This window comes from Seriola aureovittata, chromosome 16 (assembly GCF_021018895.1).
Source record: "Seriola aureovittata isolate HTS-2021-v1 ecotype China chromosome 16, ASM2101889v1, whole genome shotgun sequence".
Lineage (NCBI taxonomy): Eukaryota > Metazoa > Chordata > Actinopteri > Carangiformes > Carangidae > Seriola > Seriola aureovittata.
Window position 1 is genome coordinate 25,761,324 of NC_079379.1, and position 17,568 is coordinate 25,778,891.

The 17,568-nt window shown below is 39.1% G+C and overlaps 3 protein-coding genes across 4 annotated transcripts; all 3 read left to right on the forward strand.

The window, feature by feature from the left end:
• Positions 1-915: 915 nt before the first annotated feature.
• oscp1a (organic solute carrier partner 1a) lies at positions 916-6,884 on the forward strand. 2 transcript variants are annotated; one of them, XM_056399787.1, is made up of 11 exons: positions 916-1,027; positions 1,187-1,216; positions 2,400-2,554; positions 2,884-3,051; positions 3,199-3,279; positions 3,369-3,472; positions 4,442-4,570; positions 4,658-4,706; positions 5,481-5,641; positions 5,723-5,783; positions 6,348-6,884. In XM_056399787.1, the coding sequence occupies exons 1-11, from the start codon at positions 916-918 to the stop codon at positions 6,465-6,467; spliced, it is 1,170 nt and encodes a 389-aa protein (XP_056255762.1). In that variant the 3' UTR covers positions 6,468-6,884. The 2 variants fall into 2 exon arrangements, with proteins under 2 accessions (XP_056255762.1, XP_056255763.1); XM_056399788.1 differs by lacking the exon at positions 1,187-1,216.
• Positions 6,885-7,392: 508 nt separating this feature from the next.
• On the forward strand, positions 7,393-10,285 carry lsm10 (LSM10, U7 small nuclear RNA associated). Its single transcript, XM_056400257.1, has 2 exons — positions 7,393-7,519; positions 8,526-10,285. Exon 2 carries the CDS (start codon positions 8,545-8,547, stop codon positions 8,956-8,958), a length of 414 nt encoding a protein of 137 aa, XP_056256232.1. The 5' UTR covers positions 7,393-7,519; positions 8,526-8,544; the 3' UTR covers positions 8,959-10,285.
• Positions 10,286-12,034: 1,749 nt separating this feature from the next.
• eva1bb (eva-1 homolog Bb (C. elegans)) lies at positions 12,035-17,337 on the forward strand. The gene is made up of 3 exons (XM_056399108.1): positions 12,035-12,343; positions 14,305-14,431; positions 15,133-17,337. Exons 2-3 carry the CDS (start codon positions 14,365-14,367, stop codon positions 15,549-15,551), a joined length of 486 nt encoding a protein of 161 aa, XP_056255083.1. The 5' UTR covers positions 12,035-12,343; positions 14,305-14,364; the 3' UTR covers positions 15,552-17,337.
• The last annotated feature ends 231 nt before the right edge of the window (positions 17,338-17,568 follow it).

Genomic DNA, 17,568 nt, shown 5'->3' on the forward strand with positions numbered 1-17,568 from the left:
GTGATTTTGATGTGGGGCTAATTTTAATGGATAAAATCTTAAAGAAGTTGTTTGTCATTTTTGAAAAAAAGATTCTGAACTTCCTTGTTTTATTGATACTGTGACTTTAAATTGTTGCTATGAGAATGCTTTTGATCTTCTCCTCTAACTCTCAGCTAGAAAACAAATGAACATATTTCCCAAAATGTCAAACAGTTGTTTTACGCTGCAGCAAACAGCAACAGTGTGGCAACAGTTTGCCCTGATTCAACATGACAACAGCCTATGCATAAGTCAAGGTCCATAAAGTAACTGCACCAAGCCCTGACCTCAATCCCATCTAACACCTTTGGGATGAACCGGAAAGAGCCAGGCCTCATCTCCCAAAACCAGGACCCAACATCAGGCTGATAGTGCTGTTGTGGTAGAAAATCTTTACAGAAGAGTGGAGGCAGCAGCAGAGTCATTCTCATGGTTTTGAAATGAAAACAATCACATATGGGTGTAATGTGTAAGTGTATTCATATATCAATGCTGTGAGTGGTTGTAAACAGGCATAACCTATGAATCTCTATAGACTTAGTTTTGCGTTTTCTTCTTCCATATATTGAACATGCTCACTTTACAGTCTGTGGTTGGTTGTGCTGAGCTGTCACGTCATCCTGATCCTGGCCAATGAGCTTGTGTCGGGCCTCTGCTGATCCTCTTCCTGACCACCTGTTGCATCTTAGTGCAAAAGGTTATCTGCAGAAGCATGATCAGATAAGACTTTAACATGGGCACTTCTGTGAGCAATGGCGATTCAGAACAGGAACAATCAGATAATGCCTTTGAAATTACAAGAGTTCTGTTGATCTGCAAGGGACTTAAATCCTTCTGACACCTACCTCTGCACCAGCTTTGCCTTGGACCTAATCCTGAGTTTGTCTTTGGAAGATGTCTGTGAGAACTCTGCCCCTGGTTTTCATTAATCTCGGTGGAGAGATGCTTTACATACTGGACCAACGCCTGCGAGCACAGAACACGTCTGAGGACAATTCAGAGAAAGGTAGAGGTAGTTAGAGAACTGACGGGCGAGCTAGGCGTGTATGTGTCCCCCCTGGACAAGTAGCTGTCAGTCAGTTTATAAACTGATCATCTCATATTTCTCATGCACAACACCAAAAATGACAAGTCAGTTTTCTTTCTCTTCTTTCTTTTCCTGCAGGAGTGTGGTCAGAAAATGACAGAAAGAGAGGTATCCATGTATCTGTGTCATTCATTTTGGTCATACTGGTTACATAACTAATGTAGCATAGGTTGTGAGGTGGTAGTAGTCTCAGCACCACTTTATATTATAGCCCACAATTTACAGTGTAATTATGTTTTATAAAAACACATGTTAGATGGTACGGTGTAAGAACACAATATGAGGAAAGGGAGAATAACAATAACAAACAATGAGACATAAATTATATTCTATATAAATACTGATAAATACAGGGTAGATACTGTGCAGTATTGGTAAACTGACATTTTACGGTTATGTCATACTAATATAACAACTGTGGTGGCACAATAAGGCAAGGAAATACAAGACTGGATTAGCACCTGGGCAAAGTGGGCAAGTGTCCAGGGGCGTCAAAGGCCCCGTCCACATAATGTGGGTCTACATGTTTAATTACACATTTATTAGAAATTTTCTCCACTGAAATATAAAATCGACTTGCAACTAAAACATCTTCAGGCTCTTGCTGTGTGGCGGGACTCTAAAAATCAAACTTTCATTGTTTTTGTTTATTTATTTGTAATAATTTTTTCATATATAACATTTGTAAAATAATAATAATTCAAAAAATAGCATGTAACAGAAACTAAACATTGCTTCATCAAGTGTTAGCTAGCTAGACAGACAGCCATGGCTAGCCAAAGCTAAAACTAAATGTGTTTACTGATTTTTTTGTAACTGTTTTAATGTATGAAGTCATTATTTTGATGAATGTTTGTTGGTCACGTATTTCACATAAATAAATGAGGCAGTAGTTAAATTCATCAGGGATGGAGACATAAACCCTGTCAACAGTAATTAGCTTAGCTGTAAGCATCTTTAAATCTCGTATTTTAATGTATTAAGTTCAATTTACTGTAAATATTAATAGAAGAGTAAAAGAATAAAGATTGACCAAGTGTGCATCATCAAAAATCATAAAATGAAGGTTTTGCAATCTATTTGTTACAGTCTGTAGTTTCAGCTCTGTGTCTCTGTACAGCAGCTGAATCCAATGAAAACCATTAGCTGTAAAGACAAAGCATTTCAGTTGCATTAACATCAAAACAAGGTCTTCTGTGTTGTTTAATTACACATACAGTAGACTAACAATTCCAATAGTAAACTCTTGTCAGAATTAACCACCTTCTGTTTCTGTCTCTATTATTCATAGTCATGAATGACATCGTTGGGACCATGTTTAGTAAAACCTTTATGGATGAACTTCTCAAACCTCAGCAGCTGTATTCGCACAGAACACTGAAAACAGTGCTAACACGCTTAGCACACGCCTCCATCATGAGGTTGAACCCCGCCAGCATGGACAGGGTATGTAGCAGCATGGACATGGATACAAACCTCTATTTTTTTAGGCCTAATAGTTCGATATTCATTGTCTATATCCAGACAAGGCCTGCCTGGCACTGCCTTATTTCATTTAATTTATTTTTTATTTTCCAAGGTTTTACCAAGTCAAATCATGAGATTTTAATCAGGAAGCCAAGACCTAAAATAAACTATGTCTTAAGTCTTTTTTTCTATAACTTCAACCTGAATCTAGTCCAGCTCTTTAAAATCCTTGTGGAGCTAAATTAATGTGATGGTATGGTAGGAAATGGGATGGTCCAAAAGAAAAACTGTAATTTTCCCTCCTGTAGCTTTACGAGCTGATGGTCATGGCGTTCAAATATCAAGTCTTCCTTTGTCCACGGCCAAAAGACTTGCTGCTCATCTCGTACAACCACATAGACACCATAAGGGAATTTGTAAAAGACACTCCTGTGGTTGTGAACCAAGTGGACGAGACACACAGGAAGATCATCGAGGTACAATTGTCATGAAATAAACCTTACGTAACCATATTCCTGTTTACAGCATCTGACATGTTCAACTCACTCAGTAATCGTTTTACTACCTGGAGTCCAGCTGTGATGTTAGTATTTGTCTAACATCCTGTGTTTTTGTTGGTTTAGATTTACTCGTCGTTATCAGACGGTGAATTTCAGCTTCTCAGACAAACACTGCTCATATTTTTCCAGGACATGCATGTTCGGGTGAGTTATCTCTTATTCTTTCATCAGCCAATACAACTTCATGAAGAACTTTTGTTTTAGTCAGCACTTTTTTTATCTTTGCTTTTCAGGTGTCACTTTTCCTCAAGAATCAAGTCCAGAATCCAAATGGACGTTTCGCCCTGTCGACCTCAGGCCCAGTGCCTCGTGGGATAGATGTTCCAGGGTTAATCCGGTAGACTCTTTTACATGTGAATATTGATGTTCAGTGTGGTGTGGAGTGTAATTTGATCTCCCATTCTCTAGCTAGCATCAAGTACCAGTACTTTTCAACAACTACAACTCCCATGAAGCTTTGACAAAATCTCACTAGCTAACAATCGAGCATGATGTTGTAGTTGAACACTAAAAATATGAAGAAGAGTGTTCAGTTTTAATGAGGGATGAAAATGTTGGCAGGTCATCAATTCGGCCATATATATATAAATTTAATATTTTAATTCAAAGTTTCCCTGAGAATAAATCTTGATGACTTCAGTGATCACCCGGCTGTTTACCAATTTGACATGTACAGGATGTTTTCAAACTACATTTGGTCCAGACATTGATGATTCCTGGATGGTGAAAAGTAATAACTTTACTGGTCTCCTGATTCTTCGTCTAGAACAATCTACAGGTCAAAGCTTCAGTTTATCCAATAATAAATAGATATTTATTTATATCTATTTATTATAAGATAATAAATAGATATTTATTATTGGCCAACTTGATTAGCATACTACCTAATATATTAGCTAGCTAGCAGGCTATGTATTTCCTCAGGGTGATTGAAGTGTGTGGACAGAGGGTTTTACTGTTTCACAACTATATATAAATCTACATTACTTTTATACAATCATGCTTTAGGGTCTGATTGGTCTCATTCACAGAGAAACTGTCCATGCTGACAAAAAGTAAAAGAGGTTAAAGCTCCTAAAAGAGGAAATCTACCTTGTGTGTAAAAAGTGACAAAAATGTGAATACAAAGTGAAAGTTTCAGTCCCATGACAATCAGTAGCACACTAGTTTAACCATACAGGACTGATGCAACTGTGAAGGCTCCACTGACGAGCTAACATCTTAATTTGAAAGATTTCCTCTGACTGACATCTTTATATTCCAGAGTGTCATCATCATCATCATCGTCTTCTTCCTGTTTCCACAGGACGTTTGACAGTAAAGGCAGAGAAGTGAGACGAAGTGAGTTTCCCCCTGGAGGAAGTTACAGCAGCCCCATCAGAGAGGGATGTTTCGACCTGCACGGAGACAGAGTCATCAGACTGGGCCTGAACATGTGTGTGCTGCCATTTAACACATGCATTGGCACATATGGACCAACTCTGTACATTCAGATCATGTGTTGTGTTTCGTGAATTTAAAGGTACACTGTGAACCATCCAGAGGAGACTCGCACATCCAGGGCTCCTTCTGTCAAGGTACTGAAGTGATGCAATCAATCACATTATTAAGAAAAACATTGATTTCCATTTATTTTATCGAGTCCCAGGGTCATGCTGTTGGCCGCTGCTGTCACTTATTGGTACACACCAATGGTTCTAACCTTTTCCAACTCATGGCCACTTGAAAATCTCAACAATACTGGAAGCCCACATCCGACCCCGTAACAATACGGAGGCCAAATAATGTTCTCAGAGCACTTTTCATTTTAATGGTAAATATCAAACATTCAGGACTGAACTGAAAACAGGAGAAACTTTTCTTTTTTGTTTGACAGAGAAGAGATCACTCTTCACTTCACCATCTGTCTCTGTCTCTGACTCTTTCCTTTTAACTCTTCCTGTTGCGAACCAGTTCTCCACTTTGATTCTCCGGTTTTTGCCTGGATGTGATCAGATGAGAAAGCAAGCAAGTATACGATGTGGTCTGGCCAGCGACAACATAAACTATCACTATCACAGTTACAGGCCTTAATGCGAGAAAAAAATAAACGATGACATTTTTTTTTTTTTTTTTTTTTTAATTGTAATGTTTTTTTAAAGATCATTTAGTTGTAAAATGTTTAAAATCATTATTTAAATATATATATAATATAAAATTTATAATTACATCTTTTCACACAAATGATAATGTTTTTCAAATTATTTGACAGCCCACTTGCAATACCTTCGCAGCATCTTACATTTTCCTTTGATCGTGCTTCATATAAAACAGTATATTTTAGGTCGAGACCTCCTAACTTTCAGTCCGTTGTGCTGCAGACAGACGACTCTCCAAACCTTCTGGCCAAGGAGGAGCTGAACCTGCTGGCTCGTCTGATGGGGAGCATGAAGGCTGACAAGCAGCCCACAGCTGAGATTGGCTTCAGGGTCAACCTGTTCACTACAGACCAGGAGGAGGAGGAGGCGTGAGTGCTTCTCATTGCTCTTTTTCATGCACTCAAATTAACATTAATGTCCCGAAATGTGGCTTTTATTTTGGTTAACAGGGGAACTTCCTGTGGAGCTGATGAGTCCTTGTTCGGAGTGATAAACATTCAAGCGATGCAGGTAGGATGATGCAACAGTCTTTAGTTCTCTACTGTGTGTGAGCTGATAGAGGAGACAGGTCAAAAGCCTTATCAGACTGACAGATATCATTTATATGAATTTGTATCAACATCATTAGATCAAATGTGATACTTGACTGTACGACAAACACTGCACTCAGTAGATCACACACTGGGAACTGACAGACTCACCATGTGCAATAATGTGCAATAAGTAACACACACCATCTGTGCAATATAACTCATTGTTATATTAACTCAACGCTTTTTGTTGTAAATATTGAATTGTACATATAATAGTATTATCTATCATTTATCTTTCTTCTTTAAGTATTTGTTACTGACATTTTGCAGTTTTTCTTTCTTGTACTGTCACTTTGCTGCTGTGACACTGCAAATTTCCCCAGTGTGAGATTAATGAAGGAATATCTGATCTTATCTTGTAATATTTCATACTTTTCTGTTACATTTTTATCACCTGCAATTAACCAGCCATCAGCCATCATTAAATAACTGTCACCACACTAACGGGTTTATTATGAGCATCTGGTTCTGTTTGGTTCAGGATCAACAGGCTGCAACTGAACTGGCTCGAATCGCTGGAGAGTTCACAGAACAGGAACAGCCTGAAAGTCCAGGCGGGAACAAAGGAGACGACCTGCTGGCCATGATGGACGATCTCTGACCCTGTTCGGTCTCTTCATTTTTATTGGTTGATCATGGTCACTGAAGTCTGTGATGAACTTTAAGACGCTTTCATTTATTGTTTTAACTTTATGGCCTAAATGAAACTTCACATAAGCCCTCACTGTGAGTTTGTGTTTAATCTGTATGTCAGTTTATTCTCCAACTGTTTTGTTTCACACTGATGGAAACTAACAGTGGAAATTAAATATCCAACGTCTTATAACAAAAAACATTTTATTCTATTGTATTTTAAATAATTACTAGTACTTCAAAAATACCTCATGAATTGATTACAGATCGTAACACAGACTATATTCATTCATGTATTCTAATTTTATGTTTCCAATAAAGCATGTATTCATATTTTCATGGTTGCTTTTTTCCCACACAATGTGGGGTTAAACGAGAGTCCGCAATTATTTATTTTCTTATGTGTCTTTCTCAAAAGCTCCTGAAATACATGTTTAATGCATTAAATATAAAGTAAATAGTATTTATATAGATGCTGTGTGATAAATATATTGTATGACAAACATGATTTTATTAATCCGTTGTATTTTTCTTTTCTTAAGAATTTTAATGTAGTGAGCATATATTTTAAATTACTTTACTTTTACTACAGGGTTAGGCCTTTATATGTTATTTGTATGTGCAATGGACATATGCAGCATATGTGTGTATATATATATATATATATATATATATATATATATATATATATATATATGTGTGTATATAAACATCCACACAAATATTTGACATCTACATTCACATATTTCAAAAAAAGAAGATTTTTTTTTTTAAAGATAAAGAATAGAATAGAATAGAATAGATAGAGCCTTACAAAATGTAAACGCTATGTTTGTTTCCTGCCTGCAGAGGGCGCTGCTTGCCGTGTGTTGACGTAATGTGGGACGCACAGTCAGGCGTCATCACGCTGCCGTTTTCTCGGTGACGCTATTGGTGCGGGAAAGCCAACTTGTTGACAAACCTCGGACGGTTTATCTCCTCGTGGCGGGGACTCGTTACACAGAGATTGAAGTGTCGCAGGTAAATGTTCCACACACTTGAGTTTAACGGGTTAATGTTATTTCTAACGCAGCTCTGACGTAGTTCTTTAGCCTGATGCTAAAGCTAACAGCGAAGCTAACTCAGCTTCTACCCCTGTCTCTTAATTAAACCGTGATTTTTAGGTGAAGCCGCGTAAATAAAATGATGTTCCTATCATGAGGCTTAAACAGGGATTTGATTCTGTCACAAACACGGTGACTTTAATACAGTTTATAAGAAATAGACACGTTTGAAGTTACAGGGCCGTCAGGCCTCAAAGTGATCGATAATAAATATCAGTAATAAACGTGTAGGACTGATTCTGCCGCTGTATTTTAAAGCCAGTGTTTGTCCATGTGTATCATCATTAATATTATTATTATTATATCTAAACTTTCTGTCCTGAACTTACCTCTGTGGTGACATAATGACTAATGATTGATGACAATAAATGCAGATGCACTTTAGCATAAGGCTTCACACTCATATCAGTTTATTAGGAACACCAGGCTAAAGCTAATGCTGTCTAATACAACAGTCCAGAGGTCATGAAGGTTGTGATGATCAGTTTGACTTTGTGATGGAGGCAGAATGTGGTGCTGTGTTGTTGTTTTACTGTATTGCTGATACTCAGAAGTGCCTAATATTGTGTCCACCCTGTTTACAGTAAATCAACAAAGGCAGAATAAATATTAGAGACAGATCTCATTATAAAGCAATTTTAACACAAGATACACTGCAGAGCTTCAGCATGAAACTGTTTCAGTTTTAGCTGCAGCATTAGACTGCTCTAGTTTTAGCCCGGTTTACCTGATGAGTTTATGTTACAAAAAAGTACGATGTCAGTTGTAAGACTGAGATGCAGCATGAAATATCACTTAGAAAGTGTCAAATATTTAAGATTTTTTAAAACTTCAGTGTTTTGATAATTATTGTTCCTGGTTCTCTTTGCTGGTCAATCCTATCGTGGAAACTAACTTTCTGTCTCCCTGCGGGTGTCCCTGAGGTCATCTTAATCTTCATCCATGGAGTCAGAGGGAGCTGAGTCCCGGTCGTCAGGCCCAGGGCCAATTGAAGGTTTCCACTCTCTTCGTGAGCGTACGATCGCAGAGAACAGCATGGTAGTCCTGCTGCAGGGTCTGCAGGGACAGGTGACCACGGTGGACCTGAGGAATGAGAGCACGGCACAGGGACGTGTCATCAACGTGGACGCCTTCATGAACATACGGATGCAGGAGGTGCTGTACACGGACCAGCGGGGTCAGCTCACCCGGCTACAGGACCTGTTCATCACCGGCAGGAACATCCGCTACGTTCACATCCCAGACCACATGGACATAATGAAGACCATCGAGAGCCAGCTGGCCAAGATCCACAGAGCCCGACACTTCGCCAGAGAAGGAGGAGGCAGAAAAGAGTTTGCCAAGAAAAATAAATGACTTTTCTCTTTCATTCAAGGACACGAAACTCTGCTGCTTGTTTAAGTCCAAAAATACTCAGAGACAAACCACTTAGATCTGTAGATCAGCACTTTAAGGTCTGAGGGTCACAAAGTGAGTTGAGGACAGAAAAACACACAATCCGACTTTTGTCTCTTTTTTCATTGTGAAATATTGGAAAGTTTCACTCCAGGTTTCTTAAATCCTTAAAATGAAACAATCTGAGAAGTTTGGTTGAACTGCTCCCAACTTATGTTTGAGTTAAAGTATCAAACACGTTAAATGGACTGATACTCTTAAAAAAATAAATAAAGATATGACAGTTATTTTCCTTATTAATTAATCTACACATTATTTTCTTGATTCATTTATTAATATTTTGTCTAGAAAATATGAAAAATGCAGATCTTAAGAAACATTTTGTTTAATCTAAACTAACAGTGGAAAACACAAAGATACTGATGTTTGTGAAGCCATTTGTCATTTTGACCAGAAACTATCAATTGATTATTGAAATAGTTGCTGATTACTTTTCTGTTAATCAATTTATCAGCTAATTGTTGCAGCTTTAGAAATAACAAACCTTTTTTGATGAAGAATAGTAAGTCAGATGTTCCACAGTGGAGAAATAATCTGGTCAGCGCCATCTGGTGGACACACTGATGACGACACTGTTTCTGGGAGTTAAAAAACAATGAATTCAGTTTCCTCAAAAAGATGCGAACACTGTTACAATAGTTGCTGAGCACAAACATTAAAAGAACATTTTCTTAATACATAGAGATGCTGATGAGCTTTCTTAAAAATAACATAAATGTTAGATTCAAATGAAAAGAAGTTTTCTGTCAGCACCTAAAATTTCTGTAATTATCTACCAGAGGGATTTTGGGCTGAGTCATGTAGTGATGGAGGCATCATTCAACATAAGCTGACAGTGACTGTGTCTTCAGCAAATTTAATAAAGTCATACAGACTTTGCCGAGAAAGAAAGTTTTTCTGCAAGAAAATGTGGCCCAAAGAAAAGCTGATGAAAAATGAAATAAATTCATTCTCCTGCCAAAAACCTGTTACTGTACAACTCCTTTATAACATCATGAGGTTCCATTATAACAACTTTACAACAACTCAGTTATAACAACTTTATAATCACTCCATTTCAACAGCTTCATATTGACTCCATTATAAGGCTCCGTCGTCATAACTTTTTAATGACGCCATTATAACAACTCTGTTATAACAACTCCATTATAACAACTTTATGACTCCATCACATTAATTCCGTTACATCACAGAACTGGTTTATTTAAATAAAATGGAACATGTCACAGTTAGCAGTCAGTGTGTTTTTCCTGTTGAATAATCCTGACATGCACCACAAAGCCTGTGTGTGTGTGTGTGTGTGTGTGTGTGTGTGTGTGTGTGTGTGTGTGTGTGTGTGTGTGTGTGTGTGTGTGTGTGTGTGTGTGTGAAACCAGAGATAATAACTGTCCATAAGCAGGAAAACATAAGTCATGATCAGATCAAAACAAGCCGTCATGTTTCCACAGCTTCCACCTCGCAAACGTTCCTGCTGCAAGCTTCAGTCAGCCGTCACTGAAGGGAAGAGAGTGTTTCACCCCAGTGTTCTCCTCATACACAAATACGACTGGGAATGTGAGGAATCTGTTATTCCTACAGAGAGTCAGGAAGAGGACAGGCCTGACACAACACAGGCAGCTGGAGCAGATAGACCCTCACTGTGGATGGATGGGTGTGCACTCAGTAGCTGGATCATTTACACTGTGAAACTACATTAAATTAAGAGGAGTATTCATACAGGAATGTCTCCTGGCAGTTGGATCATTGTTTTTAGGGACACTGACTGACAGCCACCCACATAATGACTGTTTACTGCTCTGCTGAAAACACCAGCCAGTGCCACATCAACACTCAGTCAACTCAGAATAACACTTTACAGAGGCCGGACCACAGAAACCATTCTACAATACACAACAGCCTGGGTCAGTCCCACACACTCAGTCAGACAAACACTGAGATCCTCTTTTAAACTACTGAATAACGTGTATCTACTTACTTCTGTTCTTTTACTTGTGAACTACAATCACCTCCTCCTCCACTCAAACTAGTTTCAGGTTACATCCCAGGTTATCCAGAGTCAGAAAATATGAACCACTTGTGTGACATTTTGTCATAATTGCTGTGTCTTCAGTAATGACTAAAAAGTGTTTTGTGAGGTTATTGTGACCTTGAACTTTGACCACCAAAATCTAATCAGTTCATCCCTGAGTCCAGGTGAATGTTTGTGCCAAATCTGAAGAAGTTCAGTCAAGGTGTTACTGAGATATCGTGTCCAAGAGAATGAGATGGACGGACAACCTGAAAAGAAAATGGCTGCTGCCGTGACTGTCCAAGAAATAACTGTTTAATCTTTAACATTGTGATCTTAATCTATCATCTATAGTAGTTATATCTGTCAGATAAATGATGGTGGAACAAGTAAAAGCCAGAACAGTACACTGTAAAAATACTCAATTACAACGACAGTGAAAATGTTACTCAAGTAAAAGCAGCTAAATACTAAAAGTACTTAATGCAGGAAAATTGAGCCAGTTTTACTATTAGATATTATATCATTAATAAGTGAAGTATTATTTACTGTGGTAGCTTTAAAATTGCATTATATTGAATGAGTAACGGTATTAAGTGGGATAAAATGGAAATTTTAGTACAATAGTTGAATAAATGTACTTTCAGTTTTCTGAAGATAAAGTGAATGAAGTCAAAGTTCAGTATTTGCCTGAGACCTGTAGCAGTTCAGTTCTGTAGTAAATGTTCTTAATGACTTAACTGAACAACAGCACCTGCTGCTCTGTCTAATTAACGAACTGTCATTAACACTAACTGTTACTGCTGATCTCCGCCTCAGATTAAAATACAAAGAGTCTAATTAACCGTCAAGCCCCCGAAGCACCACGGCCCTCTGCCCATGGCAGCCGACGAGCTATTTCCTGTCCCACCCTCCTGCTGAACAGTGAACAGAGCTCAGTGTGGTGAGTCCAGCAGGGAGAGTCACCTCCCTCCGGTCACAGAGGCTCAGACCTGCACTGGGGCAGAATCAGTCCAGTAACAGTGGGGACTTTTATTTTGGAGTCTGGTGGCAGTTTCACTTTATCTCTGAGGCGAAGGAGACGCCTCCTTTACAACAGTCTGGACTCTGGCTGGTCGTCCTCCCTGTGGAGGATGAGAGGATCATAGTGAGGAGCTGCTCCTCTTTTCCAGACTCTGAGAGACCCAAAACCTCTTTCTGTCTGAGATGGATCTGACAGACCAGGTCCAGATCTGGATCTAAGTTCTCTGTTTGAGTTAGTGAAGCTCCAGGACCGAGGTGAGTGATGTTCTGACTTAAAATGATCTCATGTTAAATATGTTTAATTCTCAAGTAAATCAAGCTTTTATTGCACAGGGCAGACTTCCTGTCTCTCAGACATTTTCACTAATTCAGATTTTACCACATTACTTCAGTTACTGCGAGTTAATGAACTGGCTCATTAGTGGAGCTTGTTCTAAACCCGATTATAGCAGCAGTAGATACAACAAGCTCAGAGTCATTAACTGTGAATATCAATCCACAGAGGAAACTGTCACATGTTTGATTCTCTCTGCAGATTCATGTCGTACTGACAGACATTGTCAGCAGGGTCGACTACTGTAAAACAACATGTCTTATTTCACCGGTGTCAGGTTTCATCTTTTGACTTAAACAGGCTGATCTGAGCAGGAAGTGTGGGGGGTTGAACTGGACTGAGTTTTATGGGGTCACATAAACAGCTTCAGCCGCCGGGCTTCACATGCGTAGTTAGAAAAGTTATTGGATGTGTCTGGAAATGTTGGTGTTAAATCCGTTAAATCATAAAACAGACATTTGTCTCCCTCTGGTATTTATGAGTAAACGTCAGTGCAAACTGTGTGTCATGAATAAATATGTGTTATTGTGTAAGTAAGAAAACAGTAGTGTGACTGTGTTTCTATGAGGACTTTTAAAAAACATATTGGTGTCTGCATAAATATTCATCTGCACATTATATCTACTGTAAAAAATCTCCTAGTTATCAAGTTCTGTCTGTAATGAAGTCTGAAGAGTTTTATTTAAAACAAATGACGAATCTGCTGAGGACGGAGGATATTTAAAAAATCAACCTGCTTCAAGACACTTCAAGAAATTAGTGTCTGTGAATGAAAGTGATGTAGGTGATTAGACTGGAATTAAGAGAAAAATAAACGTCATTATAAAAAATACCTGAAAAAATGTAATTGACCTAGAAATAATAACGTCTAATTTCTCCTATAAACATAAATTACAAACAAAAAGACGTGATAAGAAGGTGATGAAGTCTGATAACCAGTCTGATGTGTGGACATGTAAAACCAACAGTCTTTAATTAAAACAGTCTGTTGACTTGTTTGACTTTACACAAGCTGAACTGAAAACTTAATTACCCACTTATGTGGTTCAGGTCTGGGGGCAGTAAATTGAGGGTGCAGATGGAGTCATGCTTCTTCTCTGTGAGTTAAACGACCGGTTCCCAGAAGTCCATGGACCAGGAGTCCGACACCAGAGAAACTACCAGCGTAACTGTCCTTTAAAAAAGAAAAAGAGTGAACGGGGTCTGCCAAGAGTCAGCAGGATAAAGATCAGGGCGGGGGGCCGAGCGACCCCCCCCCCCCCCCCCCCAGCAGTGAGGGTTCATTCTCCCCAGAGAGAAGCAGCAGAAAGAAAAACATTCGGCTCCCATGCACATTGTTGTTGTAATGGGGGGGGGGGGGGCTTTACTGTAACCGTGCGACCATCTGTGACCAACAGGGTTTCAGACCAGATCCCAGACCTCAGCCCAGTCCAGGTCTCAGTCTCTCAGTCCTGGTTCAGGTCTGAGATTCTCCATCGGTTGTGACTGAGAGATCTCAAACTGTTGGATCATGATGTATTGAACAGATGCTCATTGTTCCAGAGGATGAACCCTTATGATTTTTCTGATCACATGACTTTTACTATGTGAAATCTGTCATTTCACTTTTTCTGTGGGAAAAATATTCTGATTTCCTTGAGAGCGGAAAAGAGCCATGATGTCATAAACATAAACATCCTATCAGACATAGAGCCTCACACTGCTGTCCTCACCACAATGTCCCTCTCTGTTGACCTCTGACCTCTGACACTGGTTTAAATCACAGGAATGATGGGTGGAGCTCAGGTTTTTGGATGAGCTCAGATTTCCACAGTGGATTTACTAAACTAAACTAAACTGTCTGAACTTAACTAAACTAAACTTGTGTTTTTTTTATTGACAGGATCTTCAGGAGCTCAGAGAGTAAAACCTCCTGGTCGATATCCGAACCACAGTGACCCTGATGGAGCCTGTGAAGAAAGACATGGAGCTGCTCAGTAACAGCATGGCCACCTACGCTCACATCAAAGGTAAAGGTTCAACCTGGGGCTCAGGAGTCTTTAAAGGAGTCGTGAGATGAATGTATGGGGTCAAATTATTATACACCAAATTATCAATCATCAATTATTCTTTCTCAAATACCAAATAGTGAACAGTTTTACCTCTGAAGGCTGTAAAACTGTTAAAAGATGAGAAGACTAACACCACTCTATAAAGCTAAAGGCAGCAACCATTTAGCTTAGCATATAAACTGGAAACAGGATCTGCTGCTCAGAAACAGTAGAAGAAAAATAAACAGAGTTCAGCCAAACCCATCAAACGTCATTTACTTCCAGTGGTAGAAGAATTCACATCACTTACTGAAGTTAAAGAATAGATGCAAAGTCCAAAACTGAAAACACAATTTGACATTCTCAGAGGACATCAGGGTTATGACTGTGATCAAAGCAGAACAGGAAGTGGCAAAAAGTACCTTTAACTGTACTTCAGTCCAGTACCTGAGTGAGTTTACCTGTTGTTGTTTACCTGTTATTGTTTACCTGTTGTTGTTTTTTACATATTATTGTTCAGCTGTTATTGTTTACCTGTTGTTGTTTACCTGTTGTTGATTACCTGTTGTTTTTTTTTGTTTTTTTTTACATATTATTGTTCACCTGTCATTGTTTACCTATTATTGTTTACCTGTTGTTGTCTACCAGTTGTTGTTGTTGACTGTCTTCTGTCCATGCAGCCAATCCAGAGAGCTTCGCCCTCTACTTCATGATGGGCGTCTGTTTCGGGCTGCTCATGGCACTCTGCCTCCTGGTGGCTGCCATCGCCTGCAGGACTCACCGCCACCGCAGACTGCCTCCCTCCCCCGAGAGGAGGCAGCTGAAGGAGTCCAGCGAGGAAGAGGAAGAGGAGGAGGAGGAGGAGGAGAGCATCGCAGACGAGGATGGGGAGGAGGCAGAGATCCCCAGAGTGACTGTCGGGCCGATGACGTCTAATAGTTCTCTGATGAGTGTTGATGTGTTCGCTTCAGCTGACGAGCTGGAGAAGGCGAGACGTCTGGAGGAGAGAGAGCGAATCGTCAGGGAGATCTGGAGGAACGGGCAGCCGGACATCCTGGTCACAGGGACGGGGACAATAGGACGAGTCCATTACCACTGACAGACACTGAGAAAGACTCTTCATGACTGAAGGACAGAGAGAGTTCACTGATGAACACATGAATATCAGTTCACTCATCATGAGGAGAAACACTCCACATGTGAAAAAGGTTTCATAATGTCTCATGTTTAATGTTTAATGTCTTGTGTGGGAGGGATGGAGCTTTTTAACATCAAAGGTTATCTCAGCTCAGATATGGGGCTTCAAACCGATGGGGTTTGAAATACATTTACATTTACCAGTCAACAGTCAATGAACTAACTGTAGGCCGTGGATTGATTCCTGACTGAGAGAGGTGTACAGGTGTTTCTCCAGATCTGTGGCTGAAATAAAAGACTTCATCTAAGTCATATTTCTCAAGTGATAAAAACACGACTGAACAACTTTCTTCATCTGAGGTTCAAAACACAATCAAAGATCACATACCATTCTTTTTGCAGGAAGATCAAGTTCAATGACCTCAGATCACCTGTGATTTAATGTAAGAAGTTGAATACAGCTTCAAACAAAGCAATCAGAATACAGCTACAAATTTACCAATTACAATACGGCTGCAAATCTACAATTTAGCAGCTAAGGTTACTGACATTTATCATGTTGCATTCACCTAAGAATCATTATGTTGTCAATTGTTTAATTTTTCATAGTTAAAGTAACTGTTACTGATTCATTTCATAACAATATTAAACTAGTGATGGTCAGAATTAGCAGTTAATGTTGTTATCACTGGGCTAGTCTTTCCCACAGAAACCCTCCAGTCTTTTTCCAGCCTTTACATCAGCTTGTGTCTGTTTCCACAAATCCCAGTAGCTCCCTCTCAGTCCAGCTACAACACTGCCCACTCTCTGGTAAAGACTTGTCTGTTTGTCCTGTAAATATGATTCTCGGTTGATTACATGTTTCAGAAACATATTTTGTGTCTGCTACAGAAAATAATACATACACTTCTATAGGCTGACATATACGTTCCTTCACTTTCTTACAGAACATTAGAGGAGCATATTAATATCAATCTCATGTCTGTAGGTAAATATGAAGCAAATGGTTAGCTTAGCATAGCATAAAGACTGGAAACAGGAGGAAACCGCTAGTTCAGCTCTGTCCAAAGTATAAAAACAATTCAAAGGTGGATGTGTGGAGCCAGGAGGGGGGTTGACTGTAAGTTACTGAATCTGAATCCTTACTCCCTTACCAAATCTTATTAGGTTTACCTGTGAATTAACTCTAACATAAACATGTCTAACCACCAGAAAGCAGAAATACTAGTTTTAGTGGCAGCATTGTCAATGTTCAAAGATTGAGAGAAGAGGAGAGATAAAATATTTGATAAGAGATTTGTTAGTGTTGGAGCTGAACTAATGAGGTATGTTGTAAATGTTGTAACAGGCTGTCAGAACCATCTCTACCATCCAGTCACTTGACCCCCCCTTGTGTCTCCACTGACTTTACATTGGTGTGACATCATGCTTATAAAAGTCACTTCTCTAGCATCTGGGAAAGTTTGACAAACATTAAATCTCCATGATTTAAAAAATCTTACCACAAAGTTTCCATGGCAGATTCTTCTCTGCAGTATCACTGCATCATGGTTTTGTACAGATTATATGAACAAGATAACCCTCAGGCAGAGCCAGGCTAGCTGTTTCCCCGTTTCCAGTCTTTATGCTAAGTTAAGCTAAGATATTAAGATTAAGATATTAATGTTCTTCATGTGTAGCTTGTATAACATTTAAAACATTATTTACTTACTGGCTGTAATAACAAATACAATATTGTCGTTTTTGTATTTTGTCTCCTTCATCAAATGTAAAGGGTTTGGTTTTTGGCTAAAAACTAAAAGCTACTTCAGTTCAGCTTTACATGAAAAGGTTTAAACATGTCTGAGGGAAAAAAACTTGTTAAAGGTTTTGTAGATTAATGTCACTGCCAACCACACTCAAGACACAGCCATTAGTCCACATTAGCACTGCCTGATACGCTCCAAAGCAATGCTAACAGCTAGCCAGCTAGAAATAGC